The sequence below is a fragment of the Thunnus thynnus genome, chromosome 10 (assembly GCF_963924715.1).
Source record: "Thunnus thynnus chromosome 10, fThuThy2.1, whole genome shotgun sequence".
NCBI classification, from domain to species: domain Eukaryota; kingdom Metazoa; phylum Chordata; class Actinopteri; order Scombriformes; family Scombridae; genus Thunnus; species Thunnus thynnus.
The window spans coordinates 2085623-2112447 of NC_089526.1; the positions used below are offsets into that span (position 1 = coordinate 2085623).

Here is a 26825-nt window from a genome sequence, read left to right on the forward strand (position 1 = left end):
GTAGATGTTGTCAGACCTGGGCTGACAGGTCTGACTTTACCCATCCCCCCCTTTCTTCCCTCCTTCTCCCTCTCAGTTGGAGAGCAGGATTTTAATAGTCTTCTTGTGAAATATCCTCATAAATATCAGGACTTTGGCCAAATTTTACATTAAAAATCACATTTTTTGTAGGAAATTTTGTTGTGAATCCATTTAAACAGGTTTGAAAGTGGTCAGACTTATAGTTTACCAAGCCATTTGTTTGACACAAAGTCCATGCCCAGAGATTGCCTCCCCATTGGTTTACATTGTAAGGTGTGATGCGGCACTACAACTTTCAGGGCTTATAATATCTAAACCGTTCGAGTTATTACAAAGTTTTTAACAACTTTTGTTCAGCACAGTGTGATAAGTCATGTATTAAAGTTTGAAGCTGATACCATTAACGCCCTCGGAGGAGATAGCGTTTGTTCAGGGGTCCAAAATTGGGGAAAAGTCATACTTTAATATGTATATTGTGGACTTCCTGTTGGATTTAGGTCAGGGGTGTCAGTGTATGATTTGTAGGTCTTGATGAGATGAATAATTGAGTTTTGGTTCAATCTCTATGTCGTAGAAAGCCATATTAGCTCTATTGGCGGCCATATTAGTTACATAGGTGGCGCTCTCGAGCATATTTTGGCACTTTGGGGGTTAATTTTTACATTTTATCAAATTTTTCACCAGACCTGATGTGCATGCAAAATTTGGTGAGTTTTTGAACGTGTTTGGGGGTCAAATTTAGGTCTGAAGTGGCGTAATAATAAAGAAAGAAGAAGAAGAAGAAGAAGAAGAAGAAGAAGAAGAAGAAGAAGAAAGAAACAACAGATACAAGAGGGTCTTTGCCCCTTTGGGGCTCAGGCCCTGATGAGATCCAGAATAGGTGAAAAGATCACAGATTGGATCCACAAGTCCAACCTGTGGACGAACATAAAGTGCTACACACAACTAAAGCATACGAGGCGCTAAGCTACAAGAAACATAGCTCACTGCAGTCACTTTCTTCTGCAGTTGCTTCACCTGGCAGCTACAATTATCTAGTGCAGCTCCAGAGAAACAGACAAAAGAAATAAGTGACATCTGTAGGTGAAAACTTTGACCTACTGGTGGCACTGGAGGAAAAGTCAGAGCATCACCAAAGTAATGTGGATTTATCCTCTGGGGAACATGAATGTCTGAATAAAATTTCATGGGAATCCATCCAGGAGATGTTTAGATATTTCAGTCTGAACCAAAGCAAACTGACTGACACTGCTAAAAACTAAAGCAGTTTACAATCATAAAGTAAATCAATGATTTTATTTATCTGCGACTGTTTATCCAGACAGTAAGCAGCTCACAGTGACAATAATAATGTGCCTGATTGTTTTACAATAATGTATTTTGAAAAGGGCGATCCATTAGTCACCTTTAATTGCAGCTAAACCACCATTAATGGTAAAATATCACAAGCCTCAACTGTGGAAAACACAGAAACAAAAAAATACTTGTGACATTATTGATTATGAAAACAGGTTTCCAAATACACAAAAGAATACGGATGATGTATCATAAAAACTATAATTATTTGGAACTTAAATCTTAACTAAGCAACAAGCACTACAGGAGTAAAGTCTCCTCTGTTCCAGCACACAGACTTCACCTCAGTTTGAAATAGATCATCTGTTCGGGGAATCGACCCCTCAGAGAGACAACTGGCCTGATTTCACCTGAGCTCCTCCCCAGCGGATCACAGCAGGTGAAAACATCAGCTCTGTCCTCAAACACACCGTCTTACTTCTTTTTATATCCACAGAGTAGGTCAGGTTCATCCAACAATCTACATTTTCTGACCTGGTTTAAGTGTAAAACCAGGAAAAAGACACAAGGCTCAAAGCTTCCTGCTGAAAAATGACAACTGTGATCTGTATTACTGGCAACAGTCGATGACATTAAAGATCAATTACTTCAGTTTTACAACCAAAATATGAGCCTGTAAATGTCCAAAGACTTGATTTTGTACACAAAACACTTGAAAACTGTTATTTCACAGTAACAAAGCAGCAAAGGGTCCACGTGATGATTATTTTTGTCAGTTGCAACAGATACAGAGACGCTCGTCCACATGAGACCCCAACTTTTATTTATCTTTTATTTTTTCCCCTCTTGTGTGTTAAATGAAGCATATTCTCTGAACTTATTACTATATAATTTGTGAACTTGTAGCAATATTCCATAATGATCAATTATGGATACTGACACATTTAGAGCTACAGTGGGTCTAAACTGTTCATTATTCATAGTATTGGACAAACTGAACATTTTAACTGATGATGGCAATAGATAAAAGCAAAAAGTTCACAAAGATGACATGATGGTATCAAATGGCATTAATTATGAATTAGAGCTGCAACAATTAGTCGATTGATCGATTAGTCAATCAACAGATTAGAACTATTTTGATAATCCAATAATTGCTTTCGTAACTTTTTAAGCAAAAATACCAAATATTTGCTGGTTGCAGCTTCTCCAGTGTGAGGGTTTGAAGATTTTATATGTCATATGTGATAGTAAAACAAATTAGGGCTGTAAGTGACGAGTTGCTCGGTCCATAAAATGTCAGAAAATGGTGAAAAATGTTGATCACTGTCATCTTATGGATCTTGGACTGGTGGACAAAACCAGACGTATGACTTTTTCACTATTTTCTGACATTTTATAGGGAAAATGATTGATTGATTAATCAAGAAATTAAAATAATGTAGTCCTATTGTGAAAAATAGGTGCAACTTTTTGATGCATGTTATATACTGTAGTGAGTTTTGGACAGAGGTGAGCTGGACTTCAGCTGGACCGAAGTATTTCTCCAAATTTGATCAGTTTTTCAAAAATATCATTTCTCCTTATGACAAATAAATGAGGAAGCTCTTCTTGGATGTGACACAAAACAGGTGCTCTTGATGCAAAGGCAATCCTTCAAGACATTTCACTCTGAACACCAAACGTTAACGTCATGGAGGCGCTAGAGAAAAAGTCAGATCACCAAAGTCAGTAAGATTCATTCTCTGGCCACCGGACATGTCTGTACCAAATTTCATGGCTGCCCCTCCGATAGATGTTGAGACATTTCAATCTGGACCAAAAAAAACAAACATTTGAGGGCGACTCCCCTAAATCTATATCCAGGTTTCCAGCCAAATGTAGAGAAAATTTCAACCGAATTTCCAGATGATCAGCATTTCCATCCACTGCTGTTTTGTGCATATTAACATAAACAGTTGGCGACATTGAACCATTGCAGAAGGAAAGCGAGACAGTTAATCTCAAACGGTGAAAAACAATGTGGAAACATGTTGGAAATATAACATTCCTGTTTGTTCCATGTGTTCGCATTTAAATGCGGGGGTTCGTCTCTGTGCACAAATCATGTGTTTTGGTTCAGGCGTAATCTCTGTTTACATGTTTGTCCAAAACACAACAAAAGCCTCATTTCCTCATCAGAAAATAAATGATAAAATAGCGAGGAAGACGGAGCGAGGGGCGAGGAAGAGACAAGAAAAGAAAAAAAAACGTTTATGACAATCTGGTCAGTGTTGTATAAAGTAGATGATTTGGTTTGCATCCTCTGGTGATCTGGTTCTTTGAACCAAAGTGATGGATGAACAGACAAACTCCTCCCTGAGCGCTGTGGATTCCATATTTTGGTGTGGGAAAAACTTCTTGGCAGATAATTCTTTTTTCTTGGATCTCATTTTGACAGTTTTTTGGACTGATTGAAACTGAAATTCAATTGTAATTCCTCAAACTACCATGTAGAACTAATAGAAATTCTAACAGCTTCAACTTTTGTTTTTCACTTTGAAACTAACTGAGTTTTCATCGTCCTTGTGGCTCCAGGCAATTGTCTTCCTGATTTACAGCCTTGTACAGACAACATGCTTACAGCTTAGATGATGATGAAATGATGATCCAGATTATGATGAACAGGTTTGGAGAGGCAGGCTGCAGCCTGAGGACGAGCTGACAGCAGCTTCCTGCCTGCGGTTGGTACAGTCACCTCACCAACGATAAGACACAGCTACATTTTCCGACTGCACTTCCACCCATGAAAAAAAAAATCTCCCCTTTCTCTCTCTGCGTGAAGCTAAATTTAGTGCACCGCCCCACTGTACATCCCCCTTCGTTTCATCTTGTCCGCTCTCACCCACATACTTCCTCTGCTAACCTTCACATTAGTCATTTAGCTGAAGCTGTCATTCAGACAGATTTACAACTGAGCCGGCAGGCAGCTCAGAGTCTTTCCCCGAGAACGATTCAGCAGAACTACAGCTGCTGCCGGAGGGTCAAAACCATCAATATCTGCTTATAGGACAGTTTCTCTTGAACAAGACCAAGTGCATAAGTGACCTGACCTTATTTTATGAGTGAACACAGAAATAGAGAACTAAATGTAAAGAGGTCAGTCCTTTAAGGCTGGAGTAATTTTATGTTTTTATTTTTGTTAAAAAAATAACATTAAAAAGATAAAAACCAGCACTGTGCTTATAAAAACAAAGCGTCTGTGGAGCCAAAGTCGGATACAGAATCTGTCTCTGTGCCACAGAACTTACAAACATGTATTTTAGATATACTGTTAGCTCACTGTGAATTAGAGCTGCAACTAATAGTCGATTAATTGTTTAGTCGATCGACAAAAAATTAAATTGGCAACTTTTTTGATAATCCAATAATCACTTTAGAATTTTTTTAAGCAAAAATGCCAAACATTTGCAGGTTGTAGCTTCTTGAATGTGAGGATTTGAAGCTGTTATGTGTCATACATGATAGTAAACCAAATTAGGGCTGCAATTAACGAGTTGTTTGGTCCATAATACGTCAGAAAATGGTGAAAAATGCTGATCACTGTTTCCCAAAGCCCAAGATGACATCCACAAATTTCTTTTTTTGTCCACAATAGTCCGCAACCCAAAGATATTTAAGTATATTGTCATAGAAACCAGAAAAACATATTTGAGAGACTGGAAACAGAGAATTTGGACATTTTTTTCTTATAGAGCGACCTCAAACAATTAATCAATTATCAAAATAGTTGGTGATTATATTATCTCCGGGCTTTCAACAACAACTGAACCAGACTTGAATCGACTCTGTCCAACTTGGTCCGATCAGTCAAGACGCCCAAATCAGAGCTAGGCGTAACATGTGGCCTCACCTTAAGTAATCAATAAGACTGGACCAGGTCTATACCTTTCTGAAACACACACACTCCTGCAGCCTGTACATACCGTGTGTGTGGTGGTGGTGGTGGAGGCTGCCGTTGCCTCCCGGTGCGTTGGCGGCGTTGATGCCCAGCTGGGTCAGCGTGGAGGCCAGGTTCCCCGTGCTGCTGCCCCCGCTCAGAGAGGAGGATCCTGGGTAACCGGGCTCGTCCTGGTCCAGTGGCGTGGGCAGCGGAGACGGGAAGTGGAGGCTGGACAGGTCCGGCAGCGAGCCGCCAGTGTTGAGGGCTGAAGGGACGCCGTGGGTCGGAGCGGACGGCTGCTCCGGGGACGTAAAGATACTGAGAGGAAACAGGAAGTTTAGATGTCACTCACAGCATGTTGGAAAGTCATGATTTAGATAAGATATAATTCAGCAATTTCAATAAAAACTTCAGTGAAATATAATTCATTGCTCCATAAATATCAAACATTTAACTTTCAGCGGCTGAAAGCTGATGAGAACATTTGATATTTGATGCTGTTTGGTTTTCTGGTGACTTAATAGTTTGACTTTATAGAAACACAAAAGCAACAGAAGCAGTAGAGGAACTGATTACTGCCTGCAGGGAGCAAAGTGGAAAATAATCCCCTTCTTTGATACATCCCTTGTTCCAGGGACTAATCAAATTTCAGGCCACACTAAAGCAATGTACAAAAGTTGCTATGACATAATGCGGTGTGTGATGTGTGTTCAGTGGTGTCAAACTTACTTGATGCCAGGAACTTCACAGGACTTGGGTCTGGACGACAACAGAGGCAACTACAAGGATAAAATATGATAAAATAAACAAAATCAGTTCTACCTCAATTTGTTCAATCAGTGTGAAGAACACTGCTAATTAATTATCTTTATCTCTAAAGCTTCTAAATCAGTCATCAATCTTTTTGGTTTGTTTTTTTACACTGGGTAAAGGAAAGGGAGATATTACAGCTATTTTGAGTACTAGTTGAGTAAATATAAAAAATAAGTTCAGGTACAGTAAAAGATGAATTTAAAGAAATAAAAAATATGAGAATAAATAAGGAAAATACAGGAAACAACATTAGATTTTCATGTTTTTACCTTCTTGGTGTCCCAGGGTTTGAGCAGTTTCCCCTCATCCAGCACATTCTCTTCAATGGGGGGAACAGGATAAGGAAACACTGAGGGACAAAACAACACATTAATGATTAATCTATCAATTTTTTTTTTTGATTGATCGCTTAGTTTATAAAATATCAGAAAATAGTAAAAAATGTTCCTAGAGTCCAAAGTGACATCTGAAGATGTCTTGTTTTATCCGGCTAACAGTCCAAAACCCAAAGATATTCAGTTTACAAGATTACATTAGCCACTACTAGCATAAAACACCACAATCTCAAACCCAACCGTGTGCCGTCCAGTTAAGATAAGATATGCTGTACTGTCCCCTTAGGAAAATTCCCTTGTTTTGACAAGGAAGACAAATACATGCAATAAAAAGATGATATCTCTGGTTCTGCTGCATAGATTTAGATCTACTTTAAAAAAAAATGTCCATCGTGAGTTAAATCAGTGGAGGACTCTTTCAGGGCAAAAATGCCCCCCCAAAAAATAGCCCCCTCCCCCCCAGTGTGAGACAATGAAGTTACAGTGATGGAATCCTGGTCAGATATAAAGTAGAAACAATAAGCTGATTAATTGATCGATTTGATCTTTTCTATACAATTGTTTTGATAATTGAATAATTATAAAAAGTTCGTTTTCAAGCAAAATTACCTTCTCAGATGTCAGGATGTTCTTCTTTTCCTTACCTTACATTATAGTAAACTAATATTTAACTTATTTTAACTGTTGGGCAGCTATCTGATGATGGCACCTTGGGCTGAGATTGTGATGGCATTTTTCACAATTTTCTGGCATCTCATAGAACAAACAATTCATCATGAAAAAAATCTGCAGAGTAATCGATAATGAGAATAATCATCATCTGTTGCAGCCCTACTCAGATGTTCACAAAAGCAGTTGTTTTTTTCTCAGTGACAGCTGATGTAATTTGCGCACTTCCACAAATTACTTTGTGCACAAATTTTATTTAGACATTCTCGATTTTTCCTGTATTTTTTCCCTACATATTCACAAACTTTGAATAACTCAAGAGAGACAAAGAGTAAGAGTTTTTTCACAGGTCTATGAAGGATGACATACAAACATAGGCTTTCATTGGTTTAGAATCTTATGACAAATATTTAAGCCCATACATTTTCTACCAAAACTTGAAAATAACTACCATAAAAACATTCTTATAGATAAAAAAGAAGAAAAACAAATTCTGTTCAGTTCAAATGTTCTGAAACCTGACAGCAGTGTGTGTGTGTGTGTGTGTGTGTGTGAGTGAAGGTATTTGTATAAAACTCACTTCTTCTGCCCTCTCCATCGCTCTGACCTGTAGGGTTATACAGAAAGACAGACAAAACAGGGTTTTCTGAGTTGAAAATTTTAGCTTCAGTTTATATTCAGAACTTCCTGATTCTGCTGGCAGCCAGAGGAAAACCTGTTTAGACTGAGATCTTTATCCTGAGGAACTGTGTGAGCCGTTCAGTCAGGCCAGGAAAGTCAGTTTAACAAAGAACAGGTCACTGCATTATTTAAAAATAAAAGCTGAGTTCACCAAGTGCTCTCGCCAGACAACCAGACAGACATCACACCATTTTCACTTCTCTCATTCTGGTCGAATGGGCTCAAACGAATCAGTTCAAGACAGACATAATAAATTGACTCCCCTTCGACTCTTCCGCTGATTGATTGGATGAACAAGCCACCTGCTGGGCTGCCCATAGTCTTTGCTTCTGATTTTCAAACTAGAAAAACATGGTGGCAGTTCTGCACCTTGTAGTTGCTGATTTATACTTTATATTTTATACATATAACATGTAATCTTAATAGTCTTAAACAAAGTTTGTGAATTTGAAGTAGCAGCAAGTAATAGCCTAAAGCCTAAAAACTGGCTGTGGCGTCCCACAGGGATCAATACTTGGACCACTTTTGTTCTCTGTGTACATGCTGATAGTTGGTCATATCATAAAAAATCAATCATAAATCATTATTTTTATACTGCTGAGACACAAATTTATCTTCCTGCAACAGTCAATGATTCCTCCCAGATTTTGAAACTGGAGAAATACTTGCTGGAAGCCTTATTGTTACACATGTAAAAACCCTGAAAACTTGCTTGTTTCTCCACTTTCCATGTATTTCCCGTAATTACAGCACAATTTCTCAGAGCCACACAGTCTACAATTTGGGAATAGTTTTTGATTCTTTCACATATCAATTTTTAAAGTACTTAATATAGCAAATATTTGTCCCATTTTGTGCATGTTTTTAGGACATCCTGAATGTATTAAAATTAATTGGGATGTTTTTGGCCCCACCCCAATCCGAATCCTTTAATTCTGATTATCTGCCAATATTGCATTTTGATTGGATGCTTATATTTACATACATAGTAGCAGACGATATGCAATGTTGAATGATTCTAACATTGCTTAAGCTTAATAAATTTGGCACACTTTATTTTTCACAAGCTACCAAAAATATAAAATACAAATATTGAAGGCATTGTTCAAAAATAAGGCCTGATGAACCCTAAAAGGTCCTGGTTCAAAACTATGTAACTGATCAGCTGAAATTACGTGAAATGATCAGATAAATTGTTGTACTAGAGAAACAGAATGAACAGTTACAAGTGATCTTTGGAGCTAAGACACACAAACCCAACAACAGCAAAGTTTTATTTTGACCTCCCATCAAGTTACTCTCAGAATTGACATTAATTAGTGACAGTTGATATGATCAGTCAACAGCACTGTTTAACCTTTTTTACTGGTGAAAGTAATGAGAAAAATGAGAAGCTGTAAGCTGAATGTTTTGTACACTGCTTCTTTGCCAATGAGAAAGAGAGTCTGACTTTAGTGAATCTGTGTATTTTTGCCAACGTGGACATCATAACTTGTACTGGTGCGCCCCAAATAATTTTTCACATTCACACATACTCATTTTCACTCATTCATGGAGTGAATTGCTGCACTGTAGACTGTTTTAAAGAAGAGCAGTGCTCAACAATAGCAGGCAGAGGTAGTCGAAACACAGTGGAGTAAAGAAAGGATTGGCATGAGTCATTAAGATTGGCTTGGGACATTTCTAATCCAAACATTACTCCATTATGTCTTGATGCTCTTTAGATGCTGGTTATTCCAACTGTTCCTAGAATAAGCAAAACATCTCTTGGAGATAAAACTTTTCTCACTGAGTTCCTCCCTCTTGGAATAAACACAACAAATAAACTGAAGATAAAGAGTATCAATGAGGCATTTTTGGTATTAGAGTCCTTCTGGTTATAATAATAACACAACTGAAGTTTGATTGCCTGTGTTTGTGTATTTTATCCCATGGTGGAAAGTAACAGAGTGCATTTACTCAAGCACTGTACTTAAGTACAATTTTGAGGTACTTGTACTTTGAGTATTTCCATGTGATGCTACTTTATACTTCCACTCCACTACATCTCAGAGGGAAATATTGTACTTTCTACTCCACTACATTTATTTGACAGCTTTAGTTACTTTTCAGATGAAGATTTGACACAATGGATAATATAACAAGCTTTTAAAATACAACACATTGTTAAAGATGAAACCAGTGGTTTCCAACCTTTTTGGCTTTTTACGTCTTACAAAAAGCAGTGTGTAGTCGGGGTCACATTTCACATGTCTATGAGTTGTTAAAAGCTCCAACAAATAGTGATTTTTCCCTCTAAACTTCTCACATGCTTTCATTTCAATAAATGTTCAAATGATCCAATATTTCAGCAAAAATCAAAGATTAGAGAAAGTTCATGCAGGACTTTAACTTGTAATGGAGTATTAAATAAAGGATCTGAATACTTCTTTCAACACTGATTTTATCTTGACTTTTTGTGTTTCAGTTGTGAATGTTTTGTTTGGGTTTTGAATTGCTGCCTCACCGGTGCGTCTGGAGCTCTGGGGGGTGAGGGTGGGTCCTCCAGTGGTGAAGGGATCTCCTGTGGGAGGGTTCATCACACTGGTATGGAGGGCTGAGTCAGAGTTTGTCCTGAGGGGAGAGAGACACACATGTAGTGTTAATGGGCATAGGGAAAGAGAGAGAGAGAAAAAAAGATGATAAAACGGCAGAGAAAAAAAAAGGATTTCGAGGGGTCTCCATTCTCCAAAACATTGAGATATCAAGATAAAAACCACCATCACAACTAAGAGCACTAACATTTAGAGCTGTACATCAGAAATAAAAGCCATCTGGCTCCATTTTGTTTTCACACAAGATGACATTTTTACAGAAAGTCAGGTGTGATTTCAAGGTATTAACCTCCTTAATTAAGCCCAAAACACACACCAAAAGCAAATCCAATGCACAGCTTTTTTTTTTTAGCATTAGTTCAGACATTAAAATGCCTCGTTGCTCCAACTCCAAACTCCAGAAAAGCTGGGATCTTTGGCAGAGGACCTAGTGACTAAAAACACAGCTGTTTCTGGTTGGGTTCTGCTGCAGAAAATTACCTCTTTGGTCATTTGCAGCGACCCGATGACTCTGAATTTACTTTCAGTGTGTTCTGGACTTTACAGATGTATTTACTTAACAGGAGCTCAGGTAGTGCAGATAAAAGAGCATGGACTAAACAAGCTAACACACTAACAATACAAATTCCCACAATGATGTAAAAGGGCAAATCAAGTGAAGGATGAAGTGAAAAGGAGAAAAAGAAGGATATAACAGACGATGAGGGAAGAATGACAAAGATTTAGAAAGTTATAGGACAGATCGAGGATTTTTGTGGTAAAAAAAAAAAGGCAGAAAAGTTTCAATCTTTTAAGTAAGTCAGCCAAAGAAAGAAGAAATAAAACAACATCTTGCAAAGTAACGTTTGCTAGGACACACTGTCATTTGATTCACCCACATGTTTTCATGTTGTACAAGACTCGCTTCCTCTCTCGAGGTGGGAGAGAGAGCTGGAGGATGTCCAGCAGAGAGAGGAAAAGAAGTAAAGAGAGGAAGATGAAGAGGAGGATTCACCTGTTGAGTGCAGTGGTGGGGAGACGAAACAACTGGCTTTTATCCCCAGGGAAGTTTCCGGACCAATTCCTTTTCATGATCGACAAGAACAAAAAGTTATTTTTCCTCCACCGAGCAAGAACATCGAAAAAGAGAAAAATAAAAAAAGAGGGGGAGAAGAAGAAGAATAAGAAGAAGAAGAAGAGTGTGGGCTCAGAAAGCAAACGCAAGCGAAGGAAGGAAGAGATGGAGGCAGCGAGCGGAGGACAGAGGGAGGCTGGCGGATCACCTAACGCAACACAAGAAGACTAGTTTCAGTGTCCAAACAGGTGAAAAGCTCCAAAAACAAACCGGTAGCACTTTACTTTAGAGCTGCAACAATAAGTCAATCAATCTACTAATGTTTTGATAATCAATTAATAGTTTAAGTAGGTTTTAAAGCAAAAATGCCATTTACATTTGCTGCTATTCATGGTCTTCTGTTATATTAAACTGAATATTTGGGGGTTCTAATCTGTTGGTTGGACAAAACTAGACATTTCAACATGTTACACTGGACATTTTTCTATGTTTTTCTGTTTTCTGGTGTTTTATAGACCAAACGATGAATTGCTTAATTGAGAAAATAATCGGCAGATTAATCACTGATGAAAATAATAATTAGTTGCAACCCCACTTTACTTCAACCACCCCTTTTTAGCATTTAGAAGCAATATATAAACAGTTAATAAATGACATACTAGAGCTGCAATAATTAGTTCATCATCAGAACATTAATCAACAACAATTTTGATAATTGATTAATAATTTTTCAAGCAAAAATGTGTTCCAGCTTCTTAAATGTGTGTATTTTCTAGTTTTTGAAAGTCTCCTACGATAGTAAACTGAGTATCTTTATCTTTTGGACTGCTGGTCAGAAAAAAATAAAACATTTGAAGATGTCACCTTGGACTCAGTTGATTGAGAAAATAATTGGTAGATAACTACAATGTAGTTATAAGCAGATATAAGTGTTTATGTATTGTTTTAACGACTGTAACTCCTCCTATCTGCACCCAGAAGTGTTTGCTGCTGTATAAACACATAATTAATGACAATAGAGTAAAAGTTGATTGTTGAAAATATGGTAACGCTTTATTTTACAGGTCCCTTAATTTTATACTAATTTCATGAGTAATTTGAAAGTATTTAAAGGTTATATTTTAGGACATTTTACAGAAAGAGTGGTACAATTTGGTCCACATTTTAATAGAAAATGGGGAAAAAAGTTGTTGAGTTGTAGTTTCTTCAATATTTTTTAGTATGAAAGTATAGTATTTCTTTTGTATTTTAAGTAGTATATGGGAAGTGCACTAATTAGAGAGACAACACTAATACAAACTTAGTATTTTCTGTCAATCAAAGAATTCTTAAGAGTCTAATTCATTAAGAATTTTTACAAATTAACAACTAGGAACCCAAATATAATGAGTGGGTACTTTCCAACTAAACCAACTTAACACTTTTTCAGTTTTTTTCTTATAATTTGTAGCAAATTGCACCACCGTTTCTGTAACATGATCTAGAAATTAACCGTGAAATACTTGCAAATTACATCGTAAAATTCCCGGAATTCTTCATAAAATGAAAGGACCTGTAAAATTAAGTGTTACCACAAATATTTTAAATGACCTCATATCTGCTGTCAAAAGATCTGTTATAAACTGTAGCGGGTTGCGGCCTGAAAACTGAGATTGTGCTCTGATTAAAATCTGTACATCATGTACAAGATCAGTAAACATGAACAGTGTCTGCCTCTATATTATTCCTAACTTTTTGGAGGTTCATCATGAAATTCTTTCTGTATTTACCTAGTTTGATTAATCTTGGTGTTAATTTTGGATTTTTGGAAGGTATTATTGTAAAAAACAAGAAAAAAAACAGAAAGTGATGCCTTACATCATTTAAATTTCTTTAAAATCTACTTTGGAATACACCACTTATTTTTGGACTATATTGTATGTTTATTCCTTTTTTTTGGCTTGAGGCTAATTGCCAGAAACAGTAAAAGTATTAAGAGACAAAAACATTGTTGGTTTGGGTCTTTTTATGGGATTCGTTGACTATAAGAACATATAGAATAAACTTCTATCCTTTAACTGGCACAAGCACTACAGAAGACAAACACAGACGTCATCATGTTGAGCTGCAGTTACAAGAACTGGTCTCAGATTTTTTTTTTTTTTACCAAAACCTCCAACATGGGAGGATGACTAGGCTACCAAATATCTGTTGAATAAACACACACTTTCCACCTTGTTTTTTGTTGAAGTTGATTTCAACAGCCTCAACGAACCAGAAACAAAAATGTGAAAAAAAAAGAAATCTACGCAGACCAAACGAAGACAAAGTGCAGGTGGGATCGAACTTTCCAACAACTCTTGACTGTTTTACCAGAAAACTCGGTGTTTAGAAAGACTCTAATTGGTGGTTGGCGACATGACAAAATGGCGGCTGGAGGAGTCGAACCTAAACAGTCTTGACTTGTCAGACTGTAGGAAATGGCTGGAGTTCATTTGCCAGCCTAAAGTAAGTGTGTGTGTGTGTGTGTGTGTGTGTACTGTTAAGTGCAGTGGACCTTCTGTGACAGTGGACTGAGGCCAGTCTCTCTCTGAAGGGTAGTTGTTGTCTTGTTAGAAGAAAACCAGAAAGAACGCAAGCAGGCAGGCAAACATCAAACGTCTGGAACGTTGCAAAGAACAGAAGAAAAAGCCAAAAAAAGAAAAAAAAAAAAAAGGCAGATTCCCAGAAGGAAGAAGGGCAAAAAAGAAGAAGAAGAAAAAAAAAAAAGAACAGAGCTCTTCAAAACCAACTCAGGTTTGGAGAGACGCCGGCTAAAGTCAACTCTGCTTCCTGTTAGTCGTCTAGAGGTCGTTGTTAGTGCTGGACAGGCAAACGAACCGAAGCAGCAGCCTCAGTAGAATCCATGAAAACCTTTGTGAAGCCTCAGTGTCATCTCATGTGTGATTCTGATCAGGGTTTTCTTGTACAACATGGATAGATTCAGTCAGGTCAGAGAGAGAGAGAGAGAGGAGGCAGCTCTGAGGCTGGTGGGGAGTCAATGTCATGCTCAAGGACGCTTCAGGGGAGTCGGGAGGGGGGACGGACAAGGACAGTCTTTCTAGTTACTGCACCACTCTGCCAAAAAGGCCAAAATATACTTGTTTTTTTTCTCTGCAGCTTTTATACTGTATAATATTTTACTCTGTAAATTCTTACATTCAAAAGACTATAAATTAGGTGTGTTTCCATCCTCCCTCCCTTTTTTATGCGCTTTTTCAATTTGTGCATGAAAAACGTGAGTGGAAACGCTGGAATTTCGAGAAAAAAACAAGAGTTTTTAAACTCGGATGAAATGGAAAATTTGATGTATCCATAAAAGCAAAATGAGACAATGTGTGACGGAAGAAGATTTGGTGAATAAATGATACAGGAAGCATGTGACTTAGATGGCTCTAAGCTCTTCTTCTTCTTCTTCTTCTTCTTGTTTGTCTCTGGGCAGCATTCAACACGTGTCTGTATAACTGACACAGGGCTGTTATCAAAAACGCTTCCAAAAGCAAGAAGCTGTGATGTCAGCTGTTTGTCCATCATACTCTCCATCACCAGGATGTGTATCACGCTTTCCATCACTTCAGCTTTGACTGACGCTCAATTATTAACGTCTTCACACTGCACCATCTTCTATTTGTGGTTTACTGCACTCGGTAGGAGAATCAGCGCCAGCGACGGTTTATTTCCATGCGCTCGATTATTAATATTCACAAAACAGTAGTGGATGGAAACACATATTAATTCACATTTACTTTTATCGATTTTCTGAAATTTTGGTTAAAATTTGCGCTACTTTGTATGGAAAGTTACATGTTCACAAAATTAGATATTCTTTTTAAAAGGGATAAGTACTGCTGTAACATGGATCGTTTGTGAAGGCATCTTCAAACCCACATGGTTCAGTCTGGTTGAATCAGACCGGTTGGTTTTCCTTCTGGGTACGATTCGTTTGGGGCAGATCTGAACTGAGCAGTCGTACTCGGAGCAAAACAACCGCACAGAGACCCTTCAGAGGAAGAGGTCTTGGTTCATTTGTGGTGGGAAGGAAAGGCTTTTAGTGATGCATTTTTGGTTCTTGTTAAGTATTTCTGTGTGAAAACAAGCCTAACCAAGATGAAAATGAACACATTTACCTGCTAATCCAATGATTCAGATCAGAGTAAACCAACATTAGGTTTGAAAACACCCTTAGTTTATTGTTGCTAAGCTAAAGAGTGTCTTCAAGTCTCTTTATAGTGAGTCTGTTAGAGTCAGTCAGCACTAAAAGTATTCGGTAAGCTCAGTTTAACCTGCAGGAGTTTCTGAAGGCTTGTGTAATGTGTTTTTCTCTCACGACGGAAATAAATTCATGACCAGTCAAAGAGTCTTCTGACATCTTTACTGAAACATCTGTCAAGCAGCCAAGGATTACCGCTGTCACAGATGATGAGGCACTGCCAGGTAAAATAATTCTGACTGCTTCAGAGCGCAAGTCTGTGACTGACAGACTTTAATAGAAATATTTAACTTTTATGAGAGAAAAGACTACATGGATGAGGGTCCTCTTCTTCTTTAACAATATCTCAGGGAAACTTTCCCAACAGCACGAGTGTGAAAATGTGTTTTATAATTGGACCTATAAAATATTTTGATGCTGCTTCTCAAGACAAGCCCCTTTTTTTGATTTACTGTAGATCTTTAGTGAGAATGTCAGGATAAATAAAGATGATCATGTTTAATACACAGTCAGATTCAATTATTATTACTGTGATATAATAATCCCAACTATACGTCCACTTACTAGCCTTTTTTGAGCTTTCAGCATTTTAAAATCTTTACCAGCAAATGGTTCAAGTTCTATCAAGTGATCAAAAAGTGCAGAAGTTTGGTCACATGATAAGACGTGTTCAAAGATGGCCTTCTGTGTTGGATGTGAAATGCATAAGATGTGGTTTAAAACAGTGGTCCCCAACCCCCGGGCCGTGGACCGCACAGAAAGAATAAATAACTCACATTATTTCTGTTTTATTTATTATCTAAGTCTGAACGATGTTTTATTTTGAAAAATGACTGGATGGATGCCTGTTGCCATTTCCAACATCCTCTCTGTGTGAAGCAGGGTTTTCTGCAGTGACAGCAACCAAAACAAAATTACGGAGTAGACCGGACAGAAGCAACACACTTCAGGTGTCATTGTCTCCCGTTAACCCCTTGATGGGACCGTCTCATTGCAGAGAAACAAGCTCGGGGCTCCCACTGATTCAGCGTTATGTCCAGTTGTATTTTTCATGCACTTTATATTTGTTTTTGTGGTGTATCTTATTTTGAAGTTTAAACATGCGACCAGAGAGCATTAGAGGGGGCAGAGAGGATGTTACTCATGTTATGTTGTTGGTGCAATGTTACGAGGGCGCTGCTAATAAAGTTGCATACGAGTACACAGTGGATTCAGGTTTATTATTATATTTAGAAAATAGTACAGTTTTTATGCCGGTTGTATCATTTTAGTTTGTTGTATTTATCCGCCGCACCTCAAAGGCCGGTCCTTGAAAATACTGTCTGACATTAAACCGGTCCGTGGCGCAAAAAAGGTTGGGGACCTCTGGTTTAAAAGATCAGAAAAAGCTAGTAAATGGATCCTGAGGTTATTATTTTGTCACACACATACTAATCCCAAACTGAAGAATGAATTTCTGTGCTCAAAACAGCTGATCTAATGGACTTCTGGGGACTAAAATGTACAAAATAAAGACAAAGGATGAGGATATTCAGTTAATATGTGGTGAATTTAGTTTGTTTTTTTGTTATTTTCACACTTGTCTCTCGAGTAGCGATGTATTCATACACCTTCTAAACCATCTGAGGCATCACAAAGGCTTCAGAAAGGCTCTGGAGGAGGAGGGAGCAGAGGAGACTCAAGACAAGATGCTTTGGAAATAACAAACAAGCATCCCGGCGGACAGCAACGTGTCCACGGAGACGCAGACAGACAGACAGACAGACAGACAGACAGACAAGGAGAGAGGGAGCCAGGTTAGGAAGACGGTACCTTCTCCAGCTGGGGCCGGGGGGCGGGGACAGGTAGGCGGGGTTATACGGAGAGCTGTCCACCTGAGAGACGACTGGTTAAGGAAACAACAATCAAACACGACAACAAAAGCCAACATGTCACCACTTCAAATACTGAATATATTAAAAAAAATGCAAAATATTATTATATATTAAGTCTTGTCATAATCTGAGAGAAATAAGCTCTGTAGTAAATGTTTCTGTGTGATTACATCTGTAAAAATGCCTTTTATTATATTGTATTTAATATTATTGTTTATATTTACATATTATTGTATAATTATTAATCATCTGTCAATGTTTATAATTTTCTGTACTGCTTTGGCAATGTAAATTTCTGATCTGTCATGCCAATAAAGCTTATTTGAATTTGAATATTGGCACAGATATCAAAAATGTAAGTGATACCTGATGATAAACTCATCTAAGGTCAAAGGTCAATAGCAGAATGAGCTCCAATTTCTCAACCACAAACCTTTTAAAAAGAATTACGTATAAACTGAAACAATCTGTACAAAATTGGGACTTTTTTGCCCTCACTGAACGCATTATTGTGGTCACAAATTTTCTTTTTTTTTCACTTCCTGTTTCTGCTTAACATGTTGACAAGCTGTTTCATTATGATTAAAACTTCTCTTTTCTTCTATTTTTACACATTTTACACATGGAATTCTTGAGAAAAATAAATATTTTCTGACAATATGAATCTCTACTATGGAGTTAAATAGAACGGGTCAAAGTTTGAAGGTAAATATGGAAACCGCTCAGACAAAATGAGACAAACTTCTCCAGAAAGAAGAAGGTTTCAACACCCTGACCAACATATGACACACACAACTTTACTTCCCCCCTTTTGTATATGTGTATATTATCTTTTTTTTTTACTATGCTTTTCTGTTGTCTCTCATCTTCAGGTATTTAATCTTATTTTTAGATTTATGTCTTTCATTTTGCTCTTCAGACAACTGCACAAACTTTTACCACTGACCGCACTGATTCACACTAAGAAAACGTTTCCAGCTTTTTACTTTCACACTTTGTACACTGCAGTTCTGAAGAAAACCACCCGGGTGGTCAAAGGAAGTGCAAGAATGATTTCAGCTTTTTGCTTTCTGCTTTCCGTCCCTTTGACGGTTTTTACATGCATGATGCAGATATCTTTATATTGCAGGCACACTCATCTGATGGTTTCATCTCTTCAGAGGAGCGGAAACATAAGTAGACTTTTAAGTCACATGCTTCATATATGTGATGATTTATTATCTATATTTGCCTTTGCGTTTATCAACTCATTGACTTTTCTTTTTCACGCTGTCTTCAGGCGCTAACCTGTAATCATTAGCTGGTTTCAGAATATGTAGTTTAATAAATAACATTAGGCTGAGAAAAAAAACATCTCCTAATGTGGTTAAAGTTTGAAAGACAGTAGCGTGGACTGAACTACGCCGACGCTGCCCTACCGTATATGTGCCTTGCTCATGGGCATCAAACAAGCTTCCACTGTGTGATAAACATCTCTACCGAGCGAGCTGCGTCCTCGCAGTTGGTTTAACACAGGAAATAAAGTCCAGACTGATGTTCAGCCTGCAGAGGAACGTTGGAACAAAAGCATGTTGTGTTGCTGCTGCTGCTGACCTTGAAACAGATAATAACTGTTCTACTAACAGCGTGAAATAAAACAAACTTCACACCATGATAAAATAATCTCTCTGCATCATGTTTCACAGCGGTGCATGTTTGATGATTTAAAAAGGTCCAGTGTGTAGAGTTTAGTAACATCTAGCGGAACAGACTTGGGTAAAAATGGAATATAATATGTTTTAATTAACGTATAATCACCTGAAAATAAGAATAGTTGTCTTTTCATTAGCTTAAAATGAGCCCTTTATATCTACAGAGGGAGCGGGTCCACGGAGGCCGCCATGTTTCTACAGTAGCCCAGAACGGACAAACCAAACATCTGGCTCTAGAGAGGACCTTTCACGTTTTTTTTTTTTTTTTGCAAGTTTCGCAGCCATTGTAGGTTCACCTACACACTTGAAAGGGAGGGACATTCAGTTGGATGCAATCTGAAGCCTCACTGCTAGATGCCACTAAATCTGACACACTGGTCCTTTAAAAACACCTGACAGGGGAATTCACAGAAAACACACTCAAGCTGTTGGACTTTGAAAGCTCCGGTTATTTGAGGGTTGAATGAGGTACAAATCTACTTCCTGTTGAGGTTAAATGATGTTTATATTTGTTAAATGGGGACGAAAACTAGAGGATAATTCTGAGGATATATTGTATGTTTTTATTATCGTCAATAAATCCAATGAATATAACCAAAGCAACAATAACTAACAAGTATTGTGTGTATTATCTTACCAAGAACACACACTGTAGTTTATTTTGACTCAATCCGACACACGCTGTCCTGCTGCCAGAAATACTCAGTAGAGGACCAAATGTGGATTCATCCTCTGCAGTAGTCCCCAGCAAATGCCCTGTTTCCACCTGTTTATTTGTCAAAAATTACAATGACCAGCTGTTTTTGGAGAGCCTCTTTTGTTTGTTTTCACATTCATCTGCTGAAGGAGGAAAGTTTCTCTGAGCTCACCTTAAATGAAAGCAGGATTTGTGACATCACTAGTTTGGAGCCAATTGTGGTCCAGTATATTTACACATTCACAGGCAGAGGAGGGAGATGCCATTTTAAGGATTTTATTGAGGTAATTCTACTTTTTTAACCATATCAGACACAAATTATTATTCAGAGCAGAGTATTATTATGTATCTTAAAACATGTCTGAAGGGGATCTTTATAGATTTATGTCTTCAGTAGTAACTGACGGGTTTGGAGCTGAGAGTTTGGAAGTCAGATGGTGTCGAAAGACGGACTAACACGTCGTAGGTTTTGGTCTTTTCATTGGATTTGTTGACAATAAAAAGAAACAGAAAAACACCAGATTTATCCTTTAAAGAGCCTGTAGATTACTATTTCTACAGTAAACTGAAGGATACTTGTCGGTTGCGGTACGGTCGGACCGGCGAGATGAAACGGCGGTCCCTCTGGACTCGCTCCACCAGACCGTGATGCCGAGTCGACCGGTTGGACTCGAGAGTGGAGGGGAAGGAGCCCTGAGAGAGAAGGACAGAGACTGAAATTAGTGTGCATTTATTCAACATGTCTTTGCACCCAACGACAAAACAGGAAATAGCAAAAACAAAGAAAGAGTGAAATACAATTAGTAACCTGCTTATCAGAGCTCCCAATCAGTTTTCAGAGACATGCTGTCGGTGCAGAAACTTTGCAAATCTGATGTTAAATCATCAAAAGTTGTTGTTGTTTCAAACATCATGAGCTGGTTTGTTTCAGTTGTCTTCAGACATCGGTTCAGGAGGCGTTCAAGAGCTTGTTGAGACAAAACAGAGCTGCTGCTGCTAATATGATTTCTATTTTGTGCCTCAACGCAGCCCCTAATTTAAGCTGCCAGCTGCTGCAGGGACGTCGGACAAAGAATTGATTTAGTGAGCTTGTGAAAATAACGCCAAATATCCAATCACTAGGAAATCAATAATCATTTGTGTTTGGGAGCCTCTGTGCGGCATTATTCTGAAACGTGTCTTTGAGTACCTCGTCTCTTTAGGGTTTTTCGGTGCGTACCACCGGGCCTGAAAAAAATTCTAGGGGGGGAAACACTGAATGCATATTTAAAAACCTTCCTCACAACAACAATCTTCTTTCTGAAGGAGTCAAATTCCTTGTTTGCATAAACATACTTGGCCAATAAAGATGATTCCGAGTCTACGACAACTCAATTTTGTCTTCTTCCAGACCTTTATCAATACTAGAAAAGCTAAATTCAATTCAATGTTTTCCATTTTTACTGTTAATTAGCGACATTTTTAAAATTTTGAAAGATTTGGCTCAGATTTGGAGGAAGTTTTTCTTTAAAAAAAAAACCCATTTGTGTTTACGTGCTGTCTATAAAGCTGACATCCAGAGCTTCCTCTCAACTCTTCTCTGTCACGGTGTCACTTTGACAAACTATTTTCTTGAAAAGTCAAAACCTGGAAGAAACATGATACACATTACAGAGGCTTCAACCTCCCAAAAATTCCTCCCAACTCCCTGCGGAGCTGAAAGCGGAGCAGCCAAAAAACATCCCGCTACCTGCTGCCAAATTAATTTCATCTTGGTCTGACCTCAGAGACGAAAAAAGGAGGAGGAGGAAGAAGAGGAGGAGGAGGGAGGTGAGGTTGCAAGTCTGCGGTGATATCAGCGGAGGAGAGGAAGGAAGAGGCGATGATATTGATGAAAAACTTCCATTACAGAATGAGTTTGGCTCTGCAGAGCTGATGGGAAACACTGATGACTCAGAGAGGAAGAGCTGAAGGCTGCAGCTCCTCTGACACAGCACAAACTGAGTCCTCAAACCGCCACAACACACCTCCGAACAAACACGTCTGTCCTCTGATAACTACATTAAGTAATACGTGATAAGTCTTTTTTTTAACCCTAACCCTGACAGACAAACTAAATGACATGAGGAAGTTAGCGCGGTGGTTGTCAGTCACCTGGAAGTCCTGAGGGTTCCTGCCGATCTGGTTGACGTTGGGCAGCGAGCCGCCGTAGTACGGACCCTGACTCCTGGCGAGACGGAGCTTCTGGGCCTGAAGCTGGTAGGACAAAAAAACAACAGAAGCCATTAACACTTAGAAGATAAAGAAGACGATCACAAGCAGTTCTGTGTCAAAATCAAACCAAAAACTGAGGTGTTGTTTGATATTTTTACTGCATAAAGTTTTAACAACATGTCAAACTCAAACTCCAAAATCAGCCATGATACAGAAGAAGGTCAAACTATCAAACTAATTTAACTTAAAAAAACTAAACAGCTGCTTTTCTTTGTGTTTTCTGAGATTCTTTTACAAGACTTTTAGTATAAACATCATAACATTCAAAGGCGTCTCAATGCAGGACTTCTATTTTCTCTCTGTTAATATAGATTATGTAATTAAATATGTTTTTTAAAAACGTGTGTTACATTTTCAAGGCTTCATTTTTTTAGATGAACTCCAGGAAACAGATAACAGCTGTATCAGATCCTGAATCACTCTAATCCATCACACTGGGCCAGCTCGCAGCATCTAATCTGCAAAGTTTGGTAGCTTTGTTGTAGAGCTGCAGCTAAGGATTATTTTCATTATCAATTAATCTGTTGATTATTTTCTCGATTAATTGATTAGTTGTTCGGCCCATAAAATGTCAGGAAATGGTGAAAATTATCATTTTTTCCAGAAGCTAAAGATGACGTCCTCAAATGTCTCGTTTTGTCCACAACACAAAGATATTCAGTTTACTGTCATAGAGACTAAAGAAACCAGAAAATATTCACATTTAAGAAGCTGGAATCATACAATTTAACCTTTCTTCTTAAAAAAATGACTCAAAACGATCACTCAGTTATCAAAATAGTTGATGATTAATTTAAGAACCTACAACCCTGCTAGCAGCGCTGTGATTCTTTGAGCTAAATGCTAACATCAGCTCTGTTATGTTGATGTTTGGCAAAAACGTTTATGATGTCAACCAACTTTAGTTTAGAGTGTTAGCATGCTAATATGCTAATTAGCACACAAGTATCACAGAGTACAGCTGAGGCTGATGGGAATGTTGTTAGTTTTTTAGACATTTGGACAAAAAGTGTTGGACAAATTGGAATTTTGACCACATGATGATCAAAGTTATCAAAATTCATCCTAAGGGGGAAAATGAATATGTGAACCAAATTCAATGGCAATCCATTGAATAGTTGTCAAAATATTTCAGTCAAACCTCATGGTGGCGCTAGAGGAAACGTCCTGTGATCACCAGAGTCAGTCGGATTCATCTTCATGAACTTCTGAACCAAATTTTATTAGAATCCACCTGATAGTTGTTGAGATATTTGACATACAAGCCAGTGATGGACCGACCAACAGACCAGTACCTTCATCCACAGAACCATCTCACTAGCATGGCGAAAAATATATAGTGTTATTGAGATAAATCTGATCATTTATCTTTAGAATTTTACATGTATAAAATTGGAGATAATCAATCAATCAATCAATCAATCAATTAGTGGTAGAACCCAAACGTCTTTATCACTACAAACAGTGTCCTAACCTCACTGCTCACTGCCGGACCTGCTTTGTCCTTGAAGGAAAACTCCCAGCATGCACTCTGTCTCCTCTGACCGACATGTAAATGATTATACGACAATCATTCACTTTTTTAGTCTTTTGATGAAGTCTCAGAGCGACTAACAGCAGCAGCATCAGATCAGCTGTCGCTGCAGGCTAATCGTACACAGATCACACAACGGTCAGTAACCAGCGGTAAGGATGCCAAGGGTCAGAGGTCACAGTGCTGTGATATAAGTCAGCAACTAGGAAATAAAAATCATCTCCAATTCTCATCGTTTGGTGTATAAAATGTCAGAAAAAGGTGAAAAATCAATCAGTGTTTCCCAAAGAGATTCAGTTTACTGTCATAAAAGACTAAAAACACAGAAAATATTAACATTTAAAAGGCTGAAATCAGAGAATTTTTTAAGAGGATTTTTCTTTAAAAATGTCTCGAAACGATTAACTGATTATCAAGATAGTTGGTGATTAATTTTCTGTCGACTGAGTAATTGTTCAAGCTCTAAATCGGAGTCTACTGAATATTTTCAGGTTTCTTTAGCGAGTCAGTGAAGATGGTTAACTGAGAGCAAGACTCAAACAAGTAACAGTCAATAATGAACGAAGAAGAGCTGCAACGACTAGTCAATAAATCGATTAATCTGCGACTAGTTTCATAACTGTTAATAATTTCAGTCATTTTTCACGCTAAAATACCAAACATTCTCTGGTTCCAGCTTCTCAAATTAGACAATTTTGCTGATTTTATTTGTGATATTTGAACCTAAAGATATTCAATTTACTGTTTACTCAAACAAAACGAGAAAAACTGGAACATTTCATTGACTAAACGATGAAATCAGTTAATTGAGAAAATAGCTGATTAATAGATAATGGAAATAATTGTTAGTTGCAGCTTTGGGTCTCAGATTTGGTTTAATACCAGTTGGTTTCACTCAGGTCGCATCTTAAAGACGTGGTTACGAAACAGGATTGTTTCTTCTTTTAAGACCCAAGCAGAACTCTGCACCGTAAACGAGAACTTTATAAAATGAAAGTGAAATTACGCAGCCAACCATGACTGTCAGCTGTATGTTGTGGCTGATAAGTTTATGGAGCATTCACATCCAGCTGCTCTGATTGTCTTTTAAATCTATTTCCTGTTTTCACTGGATTGTTTTGACCTGTGAAGAAAAGTACAACTCAAACACAGAAGAAACTTATTCTACGGCTTTATTGTGTTATTTGCAACATGTTCATGTCACAAAATTGGACAAAAAAAGATGGAAAAAGTCTCCTGATAGCACAGAGATTTAAAATCTAACCATACTTTTTTTTCTGTGCCTCTGACCTTTGACCTCTCTCTACGACATACGGAGCACAATCCTGCATAACGAACTCATGCTGTCTGTAAACGACGGTCGTTTAATGCTGGTTTATTTTAAACCTCCTTCAGGAACATTAAATGGACTGAAAATCAAACACAAGAGAAACTGTTGAGGTTTGCAAACATATAAATATAAGTATATATTTACAATATGTGGTCACACACACACACACACAGTCTCTGGCCTCGTTTCTTAGAGTGTGATGATGAATCTCGGGTCTCTGCTGTCCTTGTTCTCTGTCTGCGTTTGTGTCCTTGGTTCTTTCTGTGTGTTTCAAAGCATTTTACACACAATCTTCATCTGAACTTAAACTAAGCACTCCGGCTTTAAAGCAGTTTTTGATGCCAAAGTTAAAAGGAAAGTTCTGGATTTTTCAACCTGGACTCTATTTTCCCATCATTCTGTGATTAAGTGACTAACGGGGACAACAATTTTTGAAACTGGTCCAGTATTGAGCGAGAACGCTTCTGCCAGCAGCCGACAAACCGGCTGTAATGAAATCCTTTGGGGCAACAGCACTCTGTCAATGTTTTTACCACTGACAGACTTGGATTGTTATTATAAGTAGTCACTTAAACAGAGAATAATAGGAAAATAGGTTCCAGGTTGAAAAATCTTGAACTTTCCCTTTAATGTTGCAGCTATCATAACAGAGCAGAGGCCTGCTGTTGAAACACTGCTGCCGCCGCCGCCGCCAGTCAACTAATTATTGTCCAGAGAGGAGAATCATTCCCAAAGTAAACTGGTGGACGAATGATGAGGCTCGGTTTGCGGTTTAATCATTCTTTGCAGAGTTTTTGGCCGTGGCGTCGCTCTGAGAGGGTACGTAGGACTCAGAAAGTGCCAACTCAGAGCTGTGATATGACGGAGGAGACTGACGAATCACAGGAGCTGAGTCATTTACTGAGGAGCTCCATCGTTTATGCTAAAGGCTGCTCTTCCTCAAACTGTCATGAACCCAGGCAGAAGGCCAAAGTATAATTTCTTAGCTGCAAATACAAGCAAACTTCCAACAGCTGATGAAGTTTAAAAGGTGCCTCGATGCAGGAATTCTATTTTCTATTTCTCTGTTCATGTAGATTATGTAATTAAATATGTTGTTAAAACATGTGTTACGTATGAGTTTAAAACATTTTCAAGGCTTCAACTCCAGGAAACAGATAACAGCTGTATCAGATCCTGAATCACTCTGATCCATCACACTGGGCCAGCTCGCAGCATCTAATCTGCAAAGTTTGGTAGCTTTGTTGTAGAGCTGCAACTAAGGATTACTTTCATTATCAATTAATCTGTTGATTATTTTTTCGATTAGTTATTTGGTCTATAAAATGTGAGAAAATGGTAAAAAAAAACTCAGATCAACTCAAAGATATTCAGTTTAATGTCATAAAGGACTAAAAAAAACAGAAAATATTCACATGTGAGATGCAGGAATCAGATAATTTGTGTGAGAACATCTCAAAACTGGATCCTGAATCAATGAGTCAGCCTGCAGCATCTAACTTTCAGAGTTTGGTAACTAGAGCTGAAACTAACGATTATTTTCATTATCAATCAATCCAGTGTTTCCCCCTATAACTGTCCAGGTCTGGTGGGCCACCGGGCCAAAAAAAACCTTTTTCTTTAATGCTAAAAATAACGCCAAATATCCATCCATTCAGAAATCAATAATCATTCTGTGCGGCATTATTCTGAAACGTGAGTTGCCTGGGAAACTCTTGACGCGATGTGAGTACGTCGTCTCTGTAGGGTTTTTTCAGTGCGTACCAACCATGGATGTATTATAAGAGCTGGATACCGGACTAAAAATGGCGCCCATTCAGTCCTACAGGAACT

The 26825-nt window shown here is 38.1% G+C and overlaps 2 protein-coding genes across 4 annotated transcripts in view; one reads left to right on the forward strand and one right to left on the reverse strand.

The window, feature by feature from the left end:
- Positions 1-26825, forward strand: part of atp2c1 (ATPase secretory pathway Ca2+ transporting 1) — a 323636-nt gene that overhangs the window by 267394 nt on the left and 29417 nt on the right. The gene's annotated exons all lie outside the window — the stretch shown is intronic.
- The window catches only part of LOC137190744 (CREB-regulated transcription coactivator 2), a 56946-nt gene that overhangs the window by 17576 nt on the left and 12545 nt on the right, over positions 1-26825 (reverse strand). For 2 of the 3 annotated variants that reach the window (XM_067600321.1, XM_067600320.1), the window contains exons 2-10: positions 22009-22110; positions 20452-20568; positions 17426-17487; positions 11326-11394; positions 10244-10350; positions 7637-7663; positions 6322-6401; positions 5969-6018; positions 5283-5557 (exon numbers count right to left, since the gene is read on the reverse strand). In XM_067600321.1, the coding sequence (XP_067456422.1) occupies positions 5283-5557; positions 5969-6018; positions 6322-6401; positions 7637-7663; positions 10244-10350; positions 11326-11394; positions 17426-17487; positions 20452-20568; positions 22009-22110 (889 nt within the window). The remainder of the gene's footprint in view (positions 1-5282; positions 5558-5968; positions 6019-6321; positions 6402-7636; positions 7664-10243; positions 10351-11325; positions 11395-17425; positions 17488-20451; positions 20569-22008; positions 22111-26825) is intronic. The other variant, XM_067600322.1, reaches the window with a different exon arrangement.